A 25376-nucleotide genomic window follows, 5' to 3' on the forward strand; every position below is an offset into this window, starting at 1 on the left:
TATTTTGAAGTCAATAGGAACCCTTTTTTATGAGTTTTGACATCAACGCAGAAAAGTACATTTGAACTTAGTAATCGAAATAGACGTAAGTGGAATGTTTTAAAGTTAATATTCTATGATATCAGAGGCTCCTGTTGCTTTTGAGAATCAATCAGATTTAAAATTATATTTATTCTAAATATCACAATATTTGTTGTTTCATTTGCACTTAATTCTGTTATGTTCATTTACACCTACAAATTAATACGAAAAACTCATTTGGCTAATACATCAAAGTTAGTTCTAAACCATGTTATTATCAAACTAAAAAAAATCTCAATTTTCGCAAAAAAACTATAGAAATGTTAAAACCATTCTACAGGAGAGAGTTACGTCACTTTTTAGTAATCTTCTTAATGGTAAAGTAAAGACACCATACCCTCACAAATGCTAATATATGCCTTCATAGCATTTTACAACAATAAATCATCATAAACCATCTTAAACATGAAATACTTAGTTGTATTTAGAGCAGAGATCACACATGTATTCTCTACTTTTAATTATAATGCTCATCATCTTGCTCAAAACACATTTCACCGCATGATGTATAGTAAGACGAGCAGGTGAGGGCGGAAGACGAAGTTCTATAAAAAAGAAATAATTACAAATGACTTTTTATTTAACATCATAAATAATTGACACAATCAGTAAACATTCTTCATTCAGGTCTTAATGAAAACAAGAAAACACCATGCAACTTCAAGTTACGGAAAGGTTTACACAATCCAAAAAGGATAAACAGAGTTGACATTGTTCTGTAAAAAACGGGTCTATAGTTTGTTAAGAAACAGACACATTGTATCGTTTCCATCAAATTTAGTTGTTGGTAGAAAAACTTTAGAAGTTTGGAGATGTTTTTGTAGCAATTTCGTGTCAAGGGAACATCCCTGGTAATGAATTCCGTATAATATTAACATGTACAAGCAAAAAGTATAAGGGATAAGGCAAAATCAAGAACTCTTGGAAATACTAGTTATTGAGTGTTCAGAGATTAATCAATTTATCAATGTATCTATAAATGCAGAAAAGGCACATGGGAATATTTTTAATTTTTATCATAAAAAGTATCTTTATGACTTCTTCTACATTTCAGTACAACACATGTATGTAAATAGAGATGCAGAATTAGTACCCATTTGAATATCGATTGTTTGTTCAAAGTGCGGATCATGTTAACTATGGTGAAAAAAATATGGCTATTTAAACAATTTGCATAACATTAACACAAATACACACTTTATTGTTTTAAACATTATAAATTGACTCGCCCATGAATAGAGCTTAAGTTAATTTTCTATGAAACATATATAATCCTAAAAATAAACCAATAAGTCACAACATATTTTAATGGCCATAAAACTGTCTTCTATCAACTCATTTCGCCATTGTAAACTCTATTTAGATTCTCTGGAACACGGAACTTCTATGTCATGAAAACTGAACTTCCATTCTCTGAACCGACGTTGAACTTCAATTCTCTGGTATCATTTATGTCTCAAATGTGATTTTAACCATTCGCTACATTTCCTCTAATTCATGTAATATATGAAGGTTTATTGCATCAGCGTCTTCATCAACTTCTTCCTTTAAATCATCACTTTCTTCATCTGGGAGTTGGTCTAGTTCATTTACCTGAAACATACATATGTAGGATTCGTGTTGTTCAAATGTAAGTTTCTTCTATAGTTTTAAAGTTTTTAAATTGATCTTGATTACACAATAATCTCACATCAATCATAATTATTAATATTAATCGAGAGTTTACACGGCGGTCAGATAGCAGGAATCGCAATGTCTTCACAATTTGTTTTGACGGTACTTCCTTGACAAATGCATACTTCATATGAAATTATACCCAACAGTATTAAATTTGAATTTTTGTGGTAGCAATGTTTTGTTTCTACTACAGCTAAGTTTGAACTCCCACTTGTATGCTACAGTAGCAACTTTATCTATTTTCTTTTTTTCCAAAGGGGTTTTCAACCAATGCTTATGTTATTTTGCTTATGGTTATGCCATCGTGGTGTTGGATCAAATCACGATTAAATTGAAAAAAAATCCAAATATGTGCATACAAATTTATCTTTAATTCAAATAAAGGATACTTGGCATGAGTAAAGTATTATCCTGTTCAGTACTATAGACAAAATTTCATATAACATTTCATTGCATATAAGAAAAAAAAATCACTGGAAGTTAACCAATCAAATGTTCACCCCTTTTTTCCTGTGTACAAGCTAAGCTTTAGTAACCATGTAACCTAAATTTATTTAATTATTTTATGGAAACATTACCTATAAAATGTTTAAAGTGATGAGACGTACTTAGATTTTGTGGTATTATGCCTTGAGTTTGAAACAAAGGATACGGCAAATACAAATAGGTCTGTTTGCTGATGTCATTAGACATTTTGGAGTTTAAACTCCTTTACTCTATAGAACCAGTGTTAACGTTCGGTTATCTGTGTAACGTTGTTTATGTTTTAACTCTTGCGGTCATTCACAAGGTAATTCATGCTAACCTACAATGAGTAACCAGCTTTGTTTCAGTTATAATTATTTTGAGAATAGTATGAGAAATGTGTCAAATAAAAAACAACTCGACCAAAGATCAGAAAACAGCCGAAGACCACCACTGGGGCTTCAACAGACCGAGAAAATGCCGGTTCAGCATGTTGTGTATTTCAACCTCTTAAACTCATGAAATATCAAATAAATTACTGACTTTGCATCGAGTATTAAACATCAGTGGTAGTCATTGTTTATTATTTCATTACTAAATGTGGACTTTCAAAACTAGTAACTTGTGTGTTTTTTGTATACACAGTCTGACTGGAAACAAACTCAATCGACTTGCTTAGGATTTATGACTCAAGAGTTTCGAAATACAAGCTAATGATATCGATTCTGGTCTGCATGTAGAAACGAACCAGTGATATCAGGCTTAGACAACTGTTTCTGAAATAACCTTCATCCGATACGCCTGAAACCAACATACCAGAGCAACAAAACCGTAAAATCTCAACTGTAACAAACAAAACCTTGTACGATCACCTTTGCTAAGATAAGCTCATACAAAGGACAATATTATTTTTCATAATTATTTTCGTTTTCCAATCTCAACAACTATGAAAAAAACTTTCAGTTCAGGACATAAAACTATTTGTATTGCGAGTAATAGTCCTAAAATATACCTTCGCTCAGTAGAAAGACCATGATTTGCTAAGGAAAATCCCAAAAACGTTATTTTGAATATAAAAGATACAAAGCCCAATTTCATAATATTGTGATAATTTTAAGAAGGTTTTATTGAGTGTTGGTTTAAGAGAAAGGCGCTTACATATAGGTTTTTTTGTGTGCAGATAAGACAAAGTTCATGTAGGGACGATTTAGCCCCTTAAATGATTCTGTTGACGAAATGATATAGAAGGTCCAGAAAATTACCAAAAGAACAATATATTCTGTGAAAAATTATCAACATTATGCAATGGTATTCAGAATCTGTAGCCGATAGAAAAATGGGGGACATAAACACGAATGCACAGACGATGAAGAAAGAATTAACTTTTATAAACCTGTTTGATATCACTGGGAAATTCTTTGGATAACTTGTAAAATTCATATATCTAGCATTTTTAAAAATTAATTTCCTTCCGCAACACAAAACTTGGCAGTCTCTAGAATTACATGTTACATTTGTATCTTACCTTTAAAAGATTGGTGTCATCCAACTGTTTTTCTGTTAGAATAACAGGATCTGCTTGAGTGGTATCAACTTCCACTGTAACTTTACCGTTAGGCAATACAATCAGAATTACTTTCGAAAAAGCATTTTCTAGGGATCTCTGATATGCTAGCTTCTTACTTTTACAAATAGCCTTGGCTTTGCTTGTAGGGTCTGAAATAATGCGTATTACAACTGTAGATAACATTAGTCATATAAATAATATATAATTATTCGTTTAATTCAAATAAATAAATAAAAAATAGATGTATGGACATATTTGATCAAATACTTAATTATAATTAATCTATCGACCAATACATTTTAACAAGAATTTGATTATTACAAATAAACTCATCATAGATACCAGGACTACATTTTGTATATACGCCAAATGCGCGTTTCGTCTACAAAAGACTCAGCAGTGACTCTCGAATCAAAATACACTACTCAAATGAATCTCTTTTTAGAAAAACATCGTTGTACTAATTATTCCTATTTTACCAGCATGTCAGTGTAATCTATAAAAAGAAAGAAAACACCATGAATGAGTCAGAAAACCCTAAATATGTTAGAGATCACTAAGGTGCCTTTGATAATAAAACACAAGAAACTGACCACAGAAAACATGAGGTTATTTTATAGATACATGTAGGCTCTGATAGTGTTAGCAGTTTTGCTCCATCAGAAGAGTGACACCAATCGAATTTTCAATATTCGTAGTCGATGATATGGCTTCACATAATATCAAATTGGTAGATGATTCCAATATTATAACCATAAATAATTATACAATTCATAAACCAACCCGCTACATGTTAATCATCTAACTTTACATAGGCTTCGTGTGAGAGTTAGAAGAGGAAGTAGAAATTGTTTAATGACAATGAATAATAAAGGCCATCACCGATATAAACAACCGGTACATTGAACAAGAGTGCAGAAGATGTAATGTTTCGCCTTCTGTACTACCCATTGATTTTATGTTGATAGTGCTAAATATAAAGCTTTACTCAACTTACATGTAACATGAATTGAGAAAATGAGGTCATGGTCAGATAAACCAAATGAGAAATACATGTACACCTTATAAACATTCAATACAATAAATATATTTTAGTTATAGATATCATACTGCTTATAATTTCCTACAGACTAAACCAAGAAAACTAAACATTGACCAATAGAACATGAAAATGAGGTCAAGGTCATATAAATCATGCCAGGTAGACATGCACAACTTTAAATCAATACTAGTATATGCAATAAATAAAGATGACCTTTTGCTTATATTATCTCAGCAACAACCTTAATAATGAAAGTCAAACTTGCCGAGCTGAGATTTAACGTTTATGTTTCTGTATTTCTTCAAAAATCAAAATTTACCATTGTTTTAAGGATGTTTCAGTCGGTTAAGCAATGCCCCTGGTTAAGACTTTATAATAATTGTATACCTTGTACTATATATGTTTCTTCCCATGCTCCCATGCCTTCAGAATTAAGTTGGTGACCAGTGATGTCAATTCTTGTCACACAAACATATCGAACTTTACGAAGATCACTACCGCTACTGTCTTCCTCGTTGTCTTCAGTTAACTGTATTATATATAAGTTAATATAAAAGTCTATATTATTAGCTAAGAGTAGGTATACCATTTTTACATTATGAGTCAAACAGAGACACTTAATGTGTTAGCATAATACTTATTTAGAAAGGCTCCTTCTTTGTGCTTATTAAAAAAAAGCTTGACGAGACCATCATGTATCAAATGTAGATATCAATAAGAAGGGTGGATGGAATAGATGTACGACAATGGAGTACCAACTCAAGTAGAAAGAATACCAAATGACATCTAGAGATCAACATACACACTTTACAAAATAATACATGTGTATACAATGTCAACATCTAAATCTCCTTCATTCTAGAAAAGCTTCGAATACAGTGAACAGACTATAACATTTCTGCATTGATAATCAAGTTTCCTTAATGACAAAAACACACCTTTATAGAAATCTAAGCATATCTTGTTTACTATTATTTGTCTGTTAGTCTTTTTATTTTTTAGCCATGGCGTTGTCAGTTTATTTTCGATCTATGAATTTGACTGTTCCTCTTGTATCTTTCGCCCCTGTTTTAGATGAGGGGATGTTAAAGTTTCCACTTTCGATGTCTATAATATGAAGACAGATGTTAAATATCTTCATCGTGGACCAAACACAAACAGTAGGCTTAGCTGAAGCCAAAATTAAATCGACAGAAAGAGACTTGAATGATGCTGATATGATTGTTTGATTTCATAGTGATTAAGATTATAACACAATGTTTAATGCTGCACCACTTTTTTTACATTTTTACCTATTATGTCTGTTTGTTTTGTTTACACATGGTTGACATAACAATGAAATTTTATTAAACCGTCATGCAAGTGAGAGGGTTAGCTAGCTATAATACTATTTTAATCAATCATTTTCTACATAAGAAAATATCTGTATCAAGTCAGGAATATGATAGTTGTTATGTGTTTGAGCTTTTGATTTTGCCATTTGATTCCGATTCCGTGTTGAATTTTCAACATAGGTCGGTGGTTTTTTTTATATAACTTTTTTCAATATGATTTCAAGAAAGATTTGAGAAAGTGAACTTAAATTCTGAACAAAAAAGGAATGTGTTATACTACTAATATGTAAAACCGTGTGTATCTAAACTCTTAAGTTGAAAACACAAAAACTAAAATTTGTAAGCACAATGTTGTCAGTTTGAATGTTTCCGTCCTAGACTCTAAATGCCTACAATATAGTAAAATCTTTCGTTTAAATAACACGTATTAATGGTAAAATTTTCACAAGTACCAATTAGCCAAATATGCCGTAATCAATTAACAATGCTTTGATTTATAATCCTTAGCTTCCAATACTAGGTTTAAATCAAGGTCAAACTGAGGTAACATTCACTAGAAATGCTATTCATCATTATAGACATTTTACAAGAACATCAATAGACGAATAATCTCTCAATATTCTGCCGTAGATATGACCTACAAGCATTCTAAGAAAGTGCTACAGGGAAACCAATAATAAATTATAAATAAACTAAGAATAAGTTATAAGTATACTAAGAATGAGATACAATCATAATTCGGATGAGCATGCAAACATTAAAAGAATAATCTTCAAGCGTACAAAGAATGAGCTATAATGATACTATAAATGATCAATAATGAAACTATAAATTATCTACAATGATACTATCAAAGAGCTACAATCATTCTAAGAATACGCTACAAGGATACTTATGATGAGCTACAACCTTACTAAGAATGAGTTAGAATCGTACCAAGAATAAGCTACAATCGCTCTAGGAATGATCTAAAACGGCAATGCGAATCATCTTCAATCAAAAAAAAAAAGAGCTATAATTATACAAAGAATTAGCTATAATGATACTGAGAAGAAGCTATAATTATACAAAGAATTAGCTATAATGATACCAAGAAGAAGCTATGATCATACAAAGAATGAGCTACAAGGGTACTGAATATAAGCTTCAAACAAACTAAGAAACGAGCTATAATGGTACTAAGAAGAAGCTACATTGTATAATTATACAGTGAATGAACTTAAGGGGTACTGAGTATAAGCTTTAAACATACCAATAATTAACTACATGTATCATTCTAAGAAATAGCTACAATCCCCAGACAACTAAGAATTAGCTATACTCATATATAAAATGAGCAGCAACAGTACTACGCATAAGTATTTATAATAATCTAACATAACACAAACAAATGGCTACATTCCTACTACGAATGAGCTACAATGATACTAAGAATGAATTGTATCCAAAGGATGAGGTACAATCGCACTAAACATAAGCTGCAATACCTAAAACTACCTACAGTTCTACTAAGAATGAGTGACAGTCCTACTAAGAATGGGCTACAATAATACTAAGAAAGGGCTATAATAAAACTAAGAATCAGCTACGGTCCTACAATCATTCTAAGAATGAGGTACAACCATCCTAAAAATGAGCTACAATCAGTCTAGGAATGAGCTACAATCAGTCAAAATGAGCTACAATCATTCTAAGAATAAGCTTCAGTCCTTTCAAGAACGAGCAATAATCGTACCACGAATGAGCTACAGTCATACAGAACAATCTACAAGGATAATACGAATGAGGTTCAATCATAATCGCAGTAAGCTAACATTATATTATAATGGATTCCAAAGCGACTGCTATACAAGGGAAAGAGGTTAAGCTAAAATCGGGTTGAATTCATAATTTTCTACACAGGGAACTGCCAGTGCCAAGTCAAGACTAGGACATTGGTTTTCCATTTGTTTGAGCTTTTTGTTTTGCCATTGATGAGGGACTTTGCTTTGCATTTTGGTATTTTACTATTTTACCTCATACTAAGAACGAACTGCATTCATACTAAGAATGAGCTCAGATCACGGATTCATCATCGTTTTAACTGTTTATTTATATTATAATTTATCATTAATATCATCAGTGTTATTTTTATCATAAGAATAATTTTATCTTTCTGTGTCGTGTTCTTCTTAATTTAAAAACATATAAAATCTAAGAAAGATGAGATTAACTTTGTTTTTGAAATCACTATCTGATTAAATTGTTATATCATGTAAATTAAGTTCTATATTTACACGACTACTTTATCATATATAAATTCACACAGTGGACAAGTGGTGATGAAGAATAAGATTTCATAAGATGCTTGGATATCTTTACATGCAAGATTGTAAAATTAAGAAAATCCCCTATGTATCATGCTTCATTTATTGCCCATGTTTACCATGTTCGAATACTCCAGTCTAATAATTTTCTTAAATTCAAAATAGTTTTTAACTTAACAGTTAGTTCTATACTTAAAGTTAAAATATCAATACGTTTCGGGAATATTGTTAAAATCAAGCCGAACATGAAGCTATGTACTATGAATGCGCAGACATTTTTTAATCTAAAGACAAAGAGTGTGTGTTTGATGTGGTTTGGTCGTTTCATACCTCTATGTTGCATTTGTTAATATAGACAAGTTAATAATGCAATTCTCTGTAGGATTTCCTTTTACTATTAAAGCTATGCATCATTTACTATATGAAGTTTCACAAAAAATTATATCATGGAATGGAGAGATCACATACTCTGCTATATTTGCAAATTTCCAAGAGTTTAAACCTACACTAAAATTTAGTTTTACCCCTCCTCTTACTTTGAGTCTTCCTGCGAATATAATTAGACCGCTATCGAACTGCATTTTAACTGGTCAATTTTAACAGATTTTTTTTTATAATATCATATATGGGAACCAGAAAACAAACAAAGAATATTAAAGATCTCCCAAAAAGAGGCGTTGTTTATAAATCCGCTGCTAATTCGCAATGTAACCTCTAACATATCTTTTTCTTTTTTTTTTTTGATATGTGCGATTTTTCTCCTTTCTTATATTAAATTTAAATCCAAAAAAAAATTTGGCAAACGCTTTATAAAAAGGAGTTTTTAGGTCACATGCGAATTGTTTTTTTAAAAGTTCATCTATTTAACTGCCATTTTCTACGAGAGAGAACAGTATGGTTTATCATTCTCCTATCTAAGGGACTAACTTTTAAAAAGTGGAGAAAAAATGAATCATGCAATTGCAATCAAACCTCGTAAATCATCCAGTTAAAGTGTTACATTTCTCAATCTAGAAAGACAAGTCTTGTACAGTATCATTGAGACGTTGTTGATCTCATGGCGTTTAACGTTTTATTTGATTTCAGACAAATTATTGGATCGTTCGGGACAACATAGATAACCACTCGTGAAACTTAATGGGAAGTATTCAAATGGTTTTTATCAGGGAGAGGGTCTGTGTTTATCAAAACTGAAACCTAAAAAGTAAAAAAGGGACAATGCAGCAAAGTGTACATATATACGGAAAAATTACCGCATTAGGAACTTCATATTTCAAAATGCTGTCATTTATATAGAGAAATCATGAATATAAAGTATATAACTGACCATTCAAACAAACGACGATTAAAAAATAAGTATCTGCTATAAATCTATAAAACATGTACCTTTACCCTAATGGCAGACACAAAATTCAAATTCAAAACCTATAACGGCTTACATTCAAGGCATTAAAATTACAAAATGCATTCGAGCTTATAAATCAATTAGTTGTTTTCAGATGTTTCAAAACAACAAATTAATAGGACTGATACGCTATTTCATCTTCACTGAAATCTAAAATGGTGTAGTTCTCAATTAATTTTCTGCTTATCATCCTTCAAAATTGCATTCATAGCGCATAAAACATAGATAATTTAATAATCTATAAACCAATGTTTATAAAATTCAATTATCAGCAAACCTATATCAGTTCCAACAAATTTGTAATATGTTTTTAGTCTTATCTCATATATGCGTAAACTAATGATAAATACAATACAGTCAACCAAATGTACTTGTACAAAGAATCGACTTTCGTCTCAAAATGAAAATTAACGCGGCTATAAGTGTTTTTATAATTGTTACTTTTACTTTCAAATTGATGACTCGGAGTATGTTTGATGCAAATTGACGAAAGACAAGAATTACGAACACAGAAGATTCATTCTATCGTAAGAAATTGGAGTATGCTTTTGCACAAGTAATGTTAAATGATGGTATTCGGATATAATATCTGTTCTTTTATTGTAAATGTATATATTTTCTTTTGTCAGATGGTACACGTATTAGTAATCTAAATTTGGATGAAGAACTCTTTTATTATAATGACAAAGATTATGCCCGAAAACGTTTAGTTTAGATAATCAGATATTCTGTTTTATTACCCCGGTATAATTTTGATGCAGTATTAGTGTAATACCAAACTTGGTGTGGTGCATCGGACTACTAAAACAAAGGTTCCTGGTTTGATTCTCGCTCCGGGATTAAAATTTAAAGGACTGAATTTTCGGCTCTCCCTTGACACCATTTGCGAGTACGGTCTTGGGGAAACGATGATGGTCCGTCGGAAGGGTACGAGAAATGGCTGACCCGTGTTTAAAGAGAGTCATATATCTTGCACGTTAAAGACACCCTTGTGGATTTAAAAAATAAAATAAAAAAGGACAGGTTAATGCCACTACAAGGCAGCACTCGCACCTGCAAAGTGGGAAGGGATTAATATTATTTGCAAAACTTGTTTCCCAATACACTATAAATAAATATGTTTAAAATAATACCAAACTAGTATATTGTTACGTTATTCAGTTTTCAAGTAGTGGCATTTATATGTTTCAGTGCTCCTTTTTTGTGTGCAAGCAATCGTATTTATAACTGTCTGGTTGTTCCGGTTTTCTTATCGATGAAATCATTATTGTATACGTCATATAATTCAGTTTTTAACATCAATGTAAAAAAGCATAGCAAAAATAATTAGCTCAAATGCAAATATAAACTAGATGTGTCAAAGCGACATGAATGGCCCCGTCTCAAAAAAATTAAAAATCTGCAATTGCAATGTAAGCACATGTGGACACAAACATTATGGTAGTCTCACATATCAAAAATCAGCTCAAAATCTGGAGGCGTATAGAACAAAAAATCGTATAACTGTGATTTTCAACAATTTTTCAAAGTCCAAAGCCCATAATTTCGGCAAAACATAGTGCAGCGAAACGAAACTTAAACTTACTGTTACTCATCATGATTAACTCACATACCAAAAAATCAGCCCAATATCTGAAGGCGTTTAGAAAAAATTCGTATTACTTTTTATTTTCAACAATTTCTAAAAGTCCAAAGCCCGTAATTACAGCAAAAATTAGTGAAGCGGAACCAAACTTAAACTCGATCTGTAACTCATCATGGTTAATTCACATACCAAAAATCAGCTTATTATCTGAAGGCGTTTAGAAAAAAACCTCCGTATAATGGTTTGTTGCAGAATGATGGAATGACGGAATTACGGAATTTCGGTAGGACGGACAAGGGTAAAACTATATGGCACCGACAACTTCGTTGTGGGGCCATAAAAAAGGAAAGTGCATAAAAATTTAATATTTAAAACGTTATCAATCAATAGAACGAAGAAAACAAAAGTGATATTCCTGAATTAGTACAGGCTTGTAGAAATATATTATTTGAGTTGCTCCTTTTCATGTCCGTTTAGTATAACTTATATTTAGAGATGATTTTATATACATAGTTTCGTAATCACTTGTCCATGTTGTGTAACAATTTAAATTAATGTTGCAATTTAATCCTTCATCCATTCCGTCCCACGATCAATTATTACAATGATTAGTATCATTGACTATTTAAATTCAGTCTACGATGATCCTATTGTTATGTCAATGATCTCCATGTCTATACTTTGGCATCTATACCGATTCATTGCCATCCTTTTTTTTATATTTGAGTCGTCATTACATTTTCAAACAATTAGTTTTAATAAAATGAAGGACAAGTATGTCTTAATTAAAAACCCGACAATTTCTTGTCAAAATATTTCGAATAATCTTTGGAAAGGTGTGTCCCTTTTCGTTCAGGCTGAATAAGCGAAAATGGTATTTCATCTATGCATACAATATCATACTTTATTTCATGGGTGCTCTTGAATCCCCACTCAAAAAGAGCCATAACTAACTTAAATGATTTTTCAACATCATTTGGTGTTTTCACAGACCATTGTATCAGATATTTCGTCATTGGTTTGCTTATCAGGAGCTTTCGATTTCAATTTTAGTCAGTTGATACTTTAGTGGCAATAACGTTTTATTTCTGAAGTGGTCCTTGTGTATATTCATACTCGGGGTAAGCTGAATTGCACCTTGGATTCGAAGGCGACAGAATTATCCTCGAGGGATTATCAATATTAATTTAAACATATTTATTTATAGTAGATTAGGAAACCAGTTATTGCAACTTATATTAATTCCTGTTCTCTTTACGGGTGCGAGTGCTACCTTGTAGCAGCATTAAAACGCTCCTTTTCAATATCTACAAGGGTGTCTTTTTGGTGCAAGATATATGGCTTTCTTAACACGGGTCCGCTAATTATCATCCCCTTCCGATGGACTATCATCGTATCTTAAGACCGTTCTCGTAAATGGTGTTAAGTGAGAGCCGAAAATTCAGTCCATGAAATGTTCACACAAGAACGGGGATCGAACCAGGAACCTTTGTGTAAGTAGTCCGATGCGCTAACCACTACATCACGGCTCTCCGTATCAATATTGCAATCAATGCTATTGTTCAAAGGACAATTTGCCACGACTATACATTCTTCAAAAGATAAAACTGTACAATTTCCTTGTCCATTCTGAGACAAAATGTTGAAAAAAAGTTTGATAGAAAAAAAATTGGAAGAAACAGTTGACGAGAGATGATGATTTATATATACATGACAGACGAAAGCAAATTATTATAAACATTTTGAAGGAAGACTTCAACGGGTGAACCCGGTATATACCGTTGTGCGTGTAGTATATGTGATGATATGACACAGTAACTGTTTGATGAAGTATGATATCTAACGGAATTCAGCGTAATTTGGCTAGTTGCATTTTCTCTGTATTTCTTCTTCAATTTTACATTTTATATTATTTGTAATTGTTAGATACGTTCCTTATCAACTTTCAGTGAAGTTCCATTGTGAACAGTGTCAGTATTGTTCCTGTATTCCCCGTCCAGGCTACGTTACATATGAATATTAAGATATGTACGATATCTACTTTCAGCAAGATTCGTTGTGGACAGATCCTGTCTTTCTCGTCCCTGGCTACTGCAATGATACCATGTCTGATGATCTACTATGGCATAGTTTATCTGACCTTGACCTTATTCGTATTTATCCCAGGGAGACTTCAGCATATATCTACTATGTCAGTTAAATTTCAGTGGTGACCACTCTGGTTTATCATTTGTTTTACTCGTCCATAGTATGCCTTTACTGAATATGTACTACATTTACTGTCAACGCAGTGTCATTGTTAAAAGTCAAATTGTTCAATTATTCCAACGCGTAGACTGTGTCATACTTATCGTTTTAAAAGATATTCCTCTATCCGTAAACCACTTTTTACATTGACACTGTATTTCCAGTACTACCACGAGATTATAATACACGATAATAACTACTATTCAAAGAGATGTTCTTCGCCAGACCACGCGCGTTTTGTCTACAAAAGACTCATAGGGTAAGCGCGAATAAAACAAGTAAAATGGCCAAATAAAGCACGAAGAGCCGAACATTCAGAACGAAAATAAGTATTCAGCCATCGCCGTAGCCGGATTAGGATATCTAAACATGAAAAATTAATGATGTTCATGAACATATCATTTAAAAGACATTGTTGGAAGATCTTTGTTCTGTATCTCTATCAGTCCTCAAATGTTAATTGTATTTTACGTTATAATTTGTAAAGAAATATCTCACTCTACCATAATTCATTGTTGTAAGGTACTTTTATAGTGTTCTTCATCTGTCCTCAAAGGTTAATTGTATTTTACGTTATGATTGGTTTTGAAATATCTCACTCTTCACTTCTTCTTTTTTCTCATTTGTTTCCTTTATGATGTCGACACTACATCTTTTCATTACACAATGTTATATGTTTTTCTCTGCTGTTAATGATGTTTCATTGCACAAGGTTATATGTTGTTCTCTGCTGTTAATGATGCTGTTTGCTATGAATCCTTTTGAACGTTGCTGATTGGTATTATAGTCTTTAAGCTAAACATGGACACTAAAATAGTTTTCAATAAATGTAAGTGCTCTTGTGTTGATACTTTTTGTATCTTGTTATTTCTGAAGATGTTGTTGCCTTGCGTAAGGATTCCATATCAATTATTTTTTAGTTAACTTATTGTATTAATTGAACTGTTTTGCTGTTACACCATACTCTCAAGTCTTGTAGATTGGTTCAGCTCTTATCAAAATGTTTTCTACACGACATATATAGCACATGAAAAGCAAAAAACCTTATCTTACATGCATTCGCAGATTTTGCAGGGAAATGATATATGCCTTAACTCAATACTCAACATTATAGAAACTTAATTTTGGAAATGGTATATGAACAATCATATGCCTTTAATTGTTAACTTAACCATTCATCTTAATTTTGAAATGTTTTGCATCCATTTTTTTGTATAGATCTTCTATCAATATTCAATGAGCGCAAACCGAAAAGTTGAAAATAATGACAACTATGTTTTAAGAAGTTTCAATGATCATGCATGCAATAGGATCTGCAATATAAATTATATGTCTGCAAAATTCATAAGGATTTGAGTAGATATTTGTCACTTAAACAACATGTTACGTCTGGGCCAAATCAAACGAACAGATTTTGCCTGAAGTGGTCTAGAGCAGAAGATAGTATGTTATCAGCAAACAATACATTGTACAACATTGTTTGTACTTTAACTATATTTTGTTTAACACAATTGTAAATTATGATTCTGTCGTTTCCTGTTCAGACTATTTCCTTAAGTATATAACGAAGCCGTCTGCTACAAATTTTCTGCACATGCAACTGGTAAAACTTAAGGTCAGAATGGCTAAAATTTCTTAGCTAGATTCATTTATATTCTGCTGAACAAGTCATTATCGTACGTGTAGTGAAGTGTTTGAAAACGAAAAATTATGAATATGAATTGAATACAGGTAATGTGCTGACCAAAGTAATAGGACAAACAGACAAACAGCAACCCACAAATCCTACGTGGAAAACCTATGATTGAGCAACACAAAATGAAATGAACTATAAAGTTTGTTTCTACTTTTACAAACATTAAATTTATAAAAGTGACATATCAGTAAACATCTGTCGTACTATTTTATTTTAAATGCCAACCAAGTCTATCATCAAATTCCAATACATAGCTTATTATTAACATAAATTTTGTTTTGGCTACTAGTAACTATGTTCTACTTGTACATTTTTTTATATATTAACTCAAAATTTCACAAATGTGTCCAACCTTGCTATGTAGGGCTATATTTAGGTGTTTATAATGTGGTGATCTGCTTAGGAATGAGAGATAACATTGAAAGTTTTTAAAGGGGCATTTGCAGTCAAATTCATATTCACAGATTGGACTTAAGAACTCATATTTGATAATTATAAAAGAAGGACAAAAGATACCAAAGGGACAGTCAAACTCATAAATCGAAAATAACTGACAACGTCATGGCTAAAAATGAAAAAGACAAACAGACAAACAATAGAACACATGACACATAGCAAACATAGCAAAACTAAAGAATAACCAACACGAACCCCACCAAAAAACTAGGGGTGATTTCAGGTGCTCAAGAAGGGTAAGCAGATCCTGCTGGATATGTGGCACCCGTCGTGTTGCTTATGTGATAACAAATCCGGTAAATAGTCTAATTCGGTAGGTCACATTCATGAAATTGAAGGGGATTGTAGTTACGACGTAAGGAACATATCCGATATCATTTGTGAAAGGGTTATTTCATAACGGTCAACGAACTCGTGATGGACCAATTTGATAACCGGGCCCAAATATCAAAAATCTAAATGCATGGTTAGATTCAGCATATATTAAAGAACCCCATATATTCATTTTTTGTTGAAATCAAACAAAGTTTAATTTTGGACCACGATTTGGACCAACTTGAAAACTGGGCCTATACTCAAAAATCTAAATACATGTTTAGATTCAGAATATCAAAGTCTTTAAGAACCCCAAGGATTCAATTGTTTGTTGATATAAAACAAAAACAAAAGTTTTATTTTCGACAACGATTTGGACCAACTTGAAAACCGGCCCCATACGCAAAAATATTAATACTTGTTTAGATTCAGCATATCAAAGAACCCCAAGGATTCAATTTGTGTTGAAATCAAACAAAGTTTAATTTTGGACCAACTTGAAAACTGGGCCCATAATCAAAAATCTAATTACATGTTTAGATTCAGTATATTAAAGAACCCCAAGAATTCAATTTCTATTAAAATCAAACAAAATTTAATTTGAACCCCGATTTGGACCAAATTGAAAACTGGGCCCATAATAAAAAATCTAAGTACATGTTTAGATTCAGCATATCAAAGAACCCCAAGAATTCAATTTTTGTTAAAACCACACTAAGTTTAATTTTGGACTCTTTGTACCTTAATGTAGACCAATTTAAAAACAGGGCCAAAATTAAGAATCTGCATACACAGTGAGATTCGGTAATAGGATTCGGCATATCAAAAAACCCCAATTATTGCTTTTTTTAATGAAATTAAACAAAGTTTAATTTACGATCCTTTGGGCCCCTTATTTCTAAACTGTTGAAACCAAAACTCACCAAATCAATCCAAACCTTCCTTTTATGATCATAAACCTTGTGTTTAAATTTCATAGATTTCTATTTACTTATTATACTAAAGTTATGGTGTGAAAATCAAGAAAAATGCTTATTTGGGCATCCTTTTGACCCCTCATTCATAAACTGTTGGGACCAAAACACCCCAAATCAATCCCAACCTTCCTTTGGTGTTCATAGACCTTGTGTTTAAATTTCATAGATTTCTATTCACTTATTCTAAAGTTATTGTGCGAAAACAAAGAAACATGCTTATTTGGGCCCTTTTTTCATACCAATATACGACCGCAAAAAGAATTTTGCGGTCGTATAAGAAGTCCCAAAAGGACCAATTAACAATATGTACTCTTATATGACGCGGACTTCTATTGAACTGAATTTTAATGTGCGTTTTGTTATGCGTTTACTTTTCTGCATTGGCTAGAGGTATAAGGGGAGGGTTGAGATCTCATAAACAAGTTTAACCACGCCGCATTTTTGCGCCTGTCCCAAGTCAGGAGCCTCTAGCCTTTGCTAGTCTTGCATTTTTTTTAATTTTAGTTATTGTGTACAATTTAGAGTTCAGTATGGCGTTCATTATCACTGAACAAGTATATTATAAGTTATCTACGTTCATATCCGTAGATATGGGTATTGTAACACCCTGAAGTACCCCAGTACACCATGAGGGGTCAGCTGAAGGAAGCCTCCAGGTGCTGGAATATCTCGCTGCATTCAAGACCTGTTGGCTATCTTCTGCTGTTGTCTTTTCTATGGTCGGGTTGTTGTTTCTTTGGCACATTCCCCTGTCCATTCTCAATTTTATCTTCATAGTGAAGCAGTAGTTCTAAACATTTCTCAGAAGTTCATTAGATGAAGTGATAAAGCAAACTTTAAATCATTTTTGGTTTACTTGTATAAATAAAGGCAGCAGTAGTAAAGCGCTGTTCGAAATTCATAAATCGATTGAGAGAAAACATATCCGGGTTACTGAGGGAAACACATCAACTATAAGACGAAAACAACGAAACACTAAAGTGCAGCAAAAAAAAAAACCCACAATTTAACACACAGAAACGAACTATAAGATACCAACTGCCACTTTCCTGGCTTTGTTTAACGAATGTCTGACATACGCTGATGGCTACTACATTGATATAAGTAAAAATACAATTTTGCAGATTTCGTTAGTATATCGGACTTTCCGACTAGTTGAACTCGAACATCACTTTAAGTTGAACGTTCAAGAAAGTTAACGTCGATTTTTTAAAAGTGCTTTACATACAAATGTATGATCACTATTTTTGTAAGAATTTAGTCAGCAATATTTCAGAAAAAATAAATTGAAAACAAAAGTCTGTAAAATAATCCGTTTACTGTAATTGGATCTTAAAACAGTTTGTGAACACATTTAATTGTATAAGTAAAGTTAGGGTTGTCTAGTATGTTTCTTAACGTTCTATGAATTTTCGTTAAGGTACTCTTTTGAAATCCAAAAACTCTACGTTATTCTTATATACGTTACTGACAGTAAACTTTGTTCTTATACAAGTTGAAGAGGAATAACTCATTATACTTGCCAGTTTAATAGTCGTGGACCAGCCATTGAAGCCTAAGTAGTAATTTGCCAACTCTTGACACTTAGCAAACTGCAGTGTAGATATAGTTTGTGTATCTTTCTTCCTTTTGGCATAAGCTATCTAAAATATATCAAGCTTATTAATTTCTTAATATTCTGTGTTTTTATAAGATTATCTTCTATGTTTATTTCCGTCTATAAAATTCATTTATGACTATTTTTATGTGATTCTAAACCGCGGATTATAGTGCTTAGATTTGAAACTCAGTGTGAAATTAATATTGATAAACTAGTTAAATTTGTTAATGAATTTATATTATTCTATAAATAAATCTCCTTTTACATATTTTTTCTCTGACACGGTGGGGATGAGAACCATGCCGATGTTTTTTTGTTTCGAACATTGTTTACTGTTTTTCGAATGAAGTCCATGTAACATCTTTCTGTGTGTATTATCCAGTCATTAAAACCAATGTTTACTTGGTACTAGGAAGGATAACAAAAAATGTTTTGTTTTCCGTTTGCAAAATAAACCTATCGTGCTGTTTCAAAGGTACCCTTGACTGTTCTATGCAGGTCTTTATGGTTTGTATACTCTCGAACGTTTTAAATTGTTGGATTTTCTAAATTATGATCATGGGCGTTCCTAGTGAAAAAGGACAACCATGCGTATATGATAACACGTGTTTCTGGATAGACTCGTTCTGTTGATCATTTAAGCCGTCAAAGTTAGAAGGTCTGATTTAATAACATATACATATTACTGTTTATGAAAATGGTAAGATGTCACTGATTTAGCATGGTTCCTTGTGACAGAACTCTCCACCAGAGACCAACTTATATAGACGTTAACACTTATAGGTCAACATACGGTCTTCAACTATGAGTATACCCAATACCACATATTAGCTATAAAAGGTCCCGAAATGACAAATATAAACAATTCATACGAGAAACTAACGACCCGATTTATGTACAAAACAATGAACGAAACGCAAATATCAAATATTAATATAGCACCAAAAGACAACCACTCAATTACAGCCTCCTGACTTTGGAAAGGCATATACAGGATCTGGTTGGTTTAAACTTGTTTGCTGAAGGGGCCAAACCCTACCCCGGACCTAGGAGTTCACCATGAGAACAATCTATAATAATCTGTTGAACATGCAGGCCTAAACTCATCAAATCTATACAAAGCAGAAAGATATCTAACAACAACACAGACCTGACGGGGCAGGGTATCAACACATCCATACAACATAAAAAAATACTATGCACAGATCTGATGATGACGGTAGACATCTGCAAGCAAATCGATATGCATATTCAGGAAGAGAATATAAAATGTTATTATATATATAACCCTGCTTATTACTAGACCGAAACGCTGAGCAAAATTTTAAAGTGCTACTTCACAAGACAACAGTCCGTAAGAAGACAAGTTATCTTACCCGCCCACATTATTCTGATCACGAGCCTATCCGTCTTTCCTCTTACTCCCTCTTTAAGCCGCGTGTTAAACAGAGAAGCAGCAAATACAATTTTAAAGTATTTGGATTGACCCAGTCGGAGTTGGAACCCAAGACCTCCCGCACCCGAGCGAACACGCTACCAATAGACCAGCAGATAACTTTAACCAAGTGATGAACAACTGGCTCCGGGTCGGCAGTACATATCTGAGATACTCGCAGTTACTGAAAGGTAGTTCATAGCCAATAATATCTTATAAAAAATCTTGCATCTAAGACGAAAATATGAAATAGTACGTATCTAACTTCCAACGCATTTAGAGTAAAGTCGTCTTTAAAATTCCACGAAAAACACATTCTTGTGCAATGTCAAAATACAGATAGCGACCGACTGTAAGCAATGAATGTACAAAGAAATGTACAAGCATGTATATTAAAATAATATTTAGTTTGATATTTTTGTTGTTGATAACAAAATCAAAAGTAAAACCAATAAACAGTTGTTTAAACAAGATATCAGAAATACAAAGTCCTTCCAACAGAATATACCTACATTCTAAATATGAACAATATATCAGAAATACATAGTCCTTCCACCAGATATACCTACATTCTAAATATAAATAAGATATCAGAAATACAAAGTCCTTCCAACAGAATATACCGACATTCTAAATATAAACAAGAAATCAGAAATACAAAGTCCTTCCAACAGAATATACCGACATTCTAAATATAAACAAGATATCAGAAATACAAAGTCCTTCCAACAGAATATACCAACATTCTAAATATAAACAAGATATCAGAAATACAGAGTCCTTCCAACAGAATGTACCGACATTCTAAATATAAACAAGATATCAGAAATACAGAGTCCTTCCACCAGATATACCAACATTCTAAATATAAACAAGATATCAGAAATACAGAGTCCTTCCAACAGAATATACCAACATTCTAAATATAAACAAGATATCAGAAATACAAAGTCCTTCCAACAGAATATACCAACATTCTAAATATAAACAAGAAATCAGAAATACAAAGTCCTTCCAACAGAATATACCGACATTCTAAATATAAACAAGATATCAGAAATACAAAGTCCTTCCAACAGAATATACCGACATTCTAAATATAAACAAGAAATCAGAAATACAAAGTCCTTCCAACAGAATATACCTACATTCTAAATATAAATAAGATATCAGAAATACAAAGTCCTTCCAACAGAATATACCGACATTCTAAATATAAACAAGATATCAGAAATACAAAGTCCTTCCAACAGAATATACCGACATTCTAAATATAAACAAGATATCAGAAATACAAAGTCCTTCCAACAGAATATACCGACATTTAAAAATTTAAACAAGTCTAAATATCAGAAATACAAAGTCCTTCCAACAGAATATACCTACATTCTAAATATAATGCAATTTTAATACAAGGTCGGCATATGTATAAATCATGCACTTATATATATATATCTAGCAGTTAAGGAACTGTACCGTGTACCGAATGGTATGTTTTGTAAATACCCCCATAAACTGTGATGTATCTGTTCAATATCATACATTGGTAACATGTCTCTGGTCGACATAAATTCAGCATAATGAATACAGGAAAATACCTTGCATTCTGTGCCTGCAATCGTTATCTTGTTAGATAAACTTTCCTTGGCAGAATGTGCTGCTATTACAGAATAATACGTCACAAAGGCATAGTATCCAGCTACTTGTTCAGACTGGTTGGATGTAGAATAAGGATATATTTGTATTCCATGTATCAATCCATATAAAGAAAACACTGAGTACAGATATTCCTACAAAAAAAAAAAATGTTGTGAGTTGATTTCTATAGTCACCGTTGTTGTACATTTAAATGGGTTCCTACACTCGACTTTTAGAAATTTAATATCAATTAAAACACTTCTGCAGTTATACAGTATGCTGAAAATAAGAAATAAAAGGCGTGTTGAATTGATTTGTTTATTGTAATAATGAGTTTGGTAGAATACCCAGGCGCGGAAAGGGGGGGGGGGGGGGGGGGTCGGGGGTTGGACCCCCTTTTTTTGGGACGATCAATGCATTTGAATGGGGACATGTAATTGGAACCCCCCCTTTTGTCCTGAGTTAGAACCCCCTTTTTAAAATGGCTGGATCCGCCCATGATACCCACCAAACAACAGAATGACATGTTATTTTAATCATAATGCCGGAATAATTTTCAACGTTTTCTTGTATTTTTGTCCATCTGATGATTAAGCCTTTTCAGCTGATTTTTATAGTTAGTTCTTATGTTGTACTGTTATACCACTGTCCCAGGTAAGGAGGAGTGTTTGGATCCCGCTAACATGTTTAACCCCGCCACATTCTGTTTGTATGTGCCTGTCCCAAGTCAGGAGCCTGTAATTCTTGGTTGTCGTTTGTTTATGTGTTACATAAGTGTCTTTCGTTCAATTTTTGTACATCAATAAGGCCGTTAGTTTTCTCGTTTGAATTGTTTAACATTTTCAATTTGGGGCCTTTTATAGCTGACTATGCGGTATGGGCAGTGCGCATTGTTAAAGGCCCTACGGTAACCTATAGTTGTTAATTTCTGTGTTATTTCGGTCTTTTGATGAGAGTTGTCTCATTGGCATTCATACCATATCTTTTTTTTTATATATTCTTGTCGGTTTATTGTATTGAAATTCTGATAAGTTCTCAAAGACGGTCATTGTCATTTTGGGAACAATCTGAATGACTTTCTTTTATCTTTATCAGATTGACAATTTTTGTTTGCCGAAAAAAAAATATACCTACCTTCCTACCCACTGCCTCTACCTTTGGCTAGGGTTTAGGAAAACGAAAACAATTTGAAGTGTGACCTTATTCATAATAGTTTTTTTTAAATAAAAGGAAAAGTGTATCATATATAAACAAAAAGGAGAATCAATTGTCATTCTAAGACAATAACCCCATAATGTAAGATGTCGATATTAGACATGATGTTTTGTTGAACTCGTCTTGCTGATCTGTTTCGCTGTAAAAACCATCTACAATATGTAGCTGTTTATATCTATTATGATTTTCAAGTTGTTAGGAAAAACAGAAATATATAAACAAAACATATTCAGTGTGTGAGAAGGGGCTGAGTTATCTTTCTTACAGTATAACGAAATGTGTAGGCCTTCAGTACACATAAATGATAAAACCGTAGATATTAGTAATGTGCAAATATTTGTATTTACGATATAACTCTTCCTCTAAAAATCATATGTTGAGTATCACAAAAATGTGAAATAGAAATAGAATAAAAAGAAAATAAATTATATCAGTTTCTGGTTATGACCGAGCTTTGTACAATGTTGTACATGTTATAGGAAAGTAGACAGTATTCTCACACTCTGATTTATAATTATACTCACTGTGTTGAAGTGCTCGCCTATATGCTGAATCTCAATACTGGGACAATATTAACTCACAAACACAAATCGAAAACTTACCAGTTACTTTTACCTCTTTCATGTCTATCTCTAATTAATAAATGGTTGTATATTATAATATTTTTAACTGTAACTTTGTTGACATGTATAAATTGAAATGGTTTCACATGATTGACATGGTTATAAATGGTATTGCTTATATAGTAATGACCGGTTTTATTTTAGAATTAAACATGTTAAATAAGGGTCCCAAAAGGACCGGCATAAACCTTTGAAATGAAATACACAGGCAATAAATAATAACAATTCGAGATTAATGAATTTTTAGAAATAAAAAAAAAACAGAAATTTTAAGTGCTTTAGAAAGTAAATACTCATGATAATATCAATGCCGAGACAAAAGTTCGGTGCGACATTACTGTTTCCTACGGGATATAGGCCTACTGTGATTGAGATTCTACGTTTATATGGCTATTTACACAAGAAAATTTAAATGTGTATAAATGTTTAGGAAAGTATTTATCTTAAAATCTAGAGATAAGGAGAAGTTCAAAAATAATGAATACAAATTAGCCATAAATACATGAAATATACATATTTTGAGTGGTATATGATTTTAAATGATATATTTAAAAGATCTAAATTGTATTGTCTGGTTCTGTCCTGGCTTTTTATACCATTTTTAATAGTACTAAACAATGTTGTTTTCTTATATTATATGTCTCTAATTTATGTCTAATCATACGTATTACGTACTTGTATGTAACGTCATGAAAGCTCTTTATAGGGCCCTTTAATTGGAAATAAAATATTATGTCCATCCAAGAAGCTGTCTATCATATGCTCTAGCATGACACGTTTAAGGTTCATCATAACCTTTTGACTAAAATGGCCGTATTTACACCCCAAATTTTACTCTGAGTACAGCCTAACCAATACACCTGCAGCAGTTTTAAGGGATGGAAGGAACTAGATATATAAATTTTAAATGCATTTTATGTTTCAGAAAATTATAAACTTTTCTAGATTTTGCTATCCATTTTTTTCGTTCCTGCAGAAGGTGCAAAAATTAACTTAATAGTGAAAACGATTGAGAAGCTCCCCTCGTATAATCAATGTTGTGAGTAGTATTGATTTAAATGGACAATAGATGGACAATAAGACACCTTATAAACAATAGGTGATTTAACAGGTTTAAACTGTGTAACTGCGTGGACCGTATCAAATGAAACTCGGGTGTTTGTTTATTTTGCTATCTTCTGCAGACTGGCAAAAAATGCACATCAAAATGCAGGTAAGTTTTTAATTTTCTGAAACGTAGACTTCATAAAACTTTTATATATCTAGTTCCTGCCATGCCTTAAAACTTTCCTGGATGTACCAGTTTGTCTGTATGCATAGTAATTTTTGAGGTGTAAACACGGCCATATTTTTCAATTCCTTATGATGAACCTTAATGTTCTTCTCGTGAAAATAGTAAGTAGGCCATAGGTTAAGTATTACACATGTGACACCAGATACAAATTACAACTTACGATGAGTTTATATACAAGTGTATACACATTTTAGCTGGTATTAATTACCTGAACATCTTCTGCTGAACTGCCAGGTATGCTGTTAACATATAGATTCTTTCTGTTGCCTTCTGGTCTCTTGAAATCAATTATCTCAACACTACATGGAGTACATGACATAGTATTAAATAAGTAAACAAAGTTCTGTCTATTTTTAAATCTCCCACTTTTACGGCGATAGTAAAATAAAAGTCGATTACGGAATAGGAACAGTAATTT

General features: G+C 32.3%; 1 protein-coding gene across 1 annotated transcript; it reads right to left on the reverse strand.

Moving 5' to 3' along the window:
* Positions 1-643: 643 nt before the first annotated feature.
* On the reverse strand, positions 644-25374 carry LOC134715187 (RAD52 motif-containing protein 1-like). The gene is made up of 6 exons (XM_063577203.1): positions 25167-25374; positions 21787-21978; positions 18677-18796; positions 5220-5361; positions 3749-3939; positions 644-1674 (listed from the first exon to the last, which is right to left on the reverse strand). Exons 1-6 carry the CDS (start codon positions 25275-25277, stop codon positions 1561-1563), a joined length of 870 nt encoding a protein of 289 aa, XP_063433273.1. The 5' UTR covers positions 25278-25374; the 3' UTR covers positions 644-1560.
* Between the last annotated feature and the right edge of the window lie 2 nt (positions 25375-25376).

The sequence above is a fragment of the Mytilus trossulus genome, chromosome 4 (assembly GCF_036588685.1).
Source record: "Mytilus trossulus isolate FHL-02 chromosome 4, PNRI_Mtr1.1.1.hap1, whole genome shotgun sequence".
Classification (NCBI taxonomy): Eukaryota; Metazoa; Mollusca; class Bivalvia; order Mytilida; family Mytilidae; genus Mytilus; species Mytilus trossulus.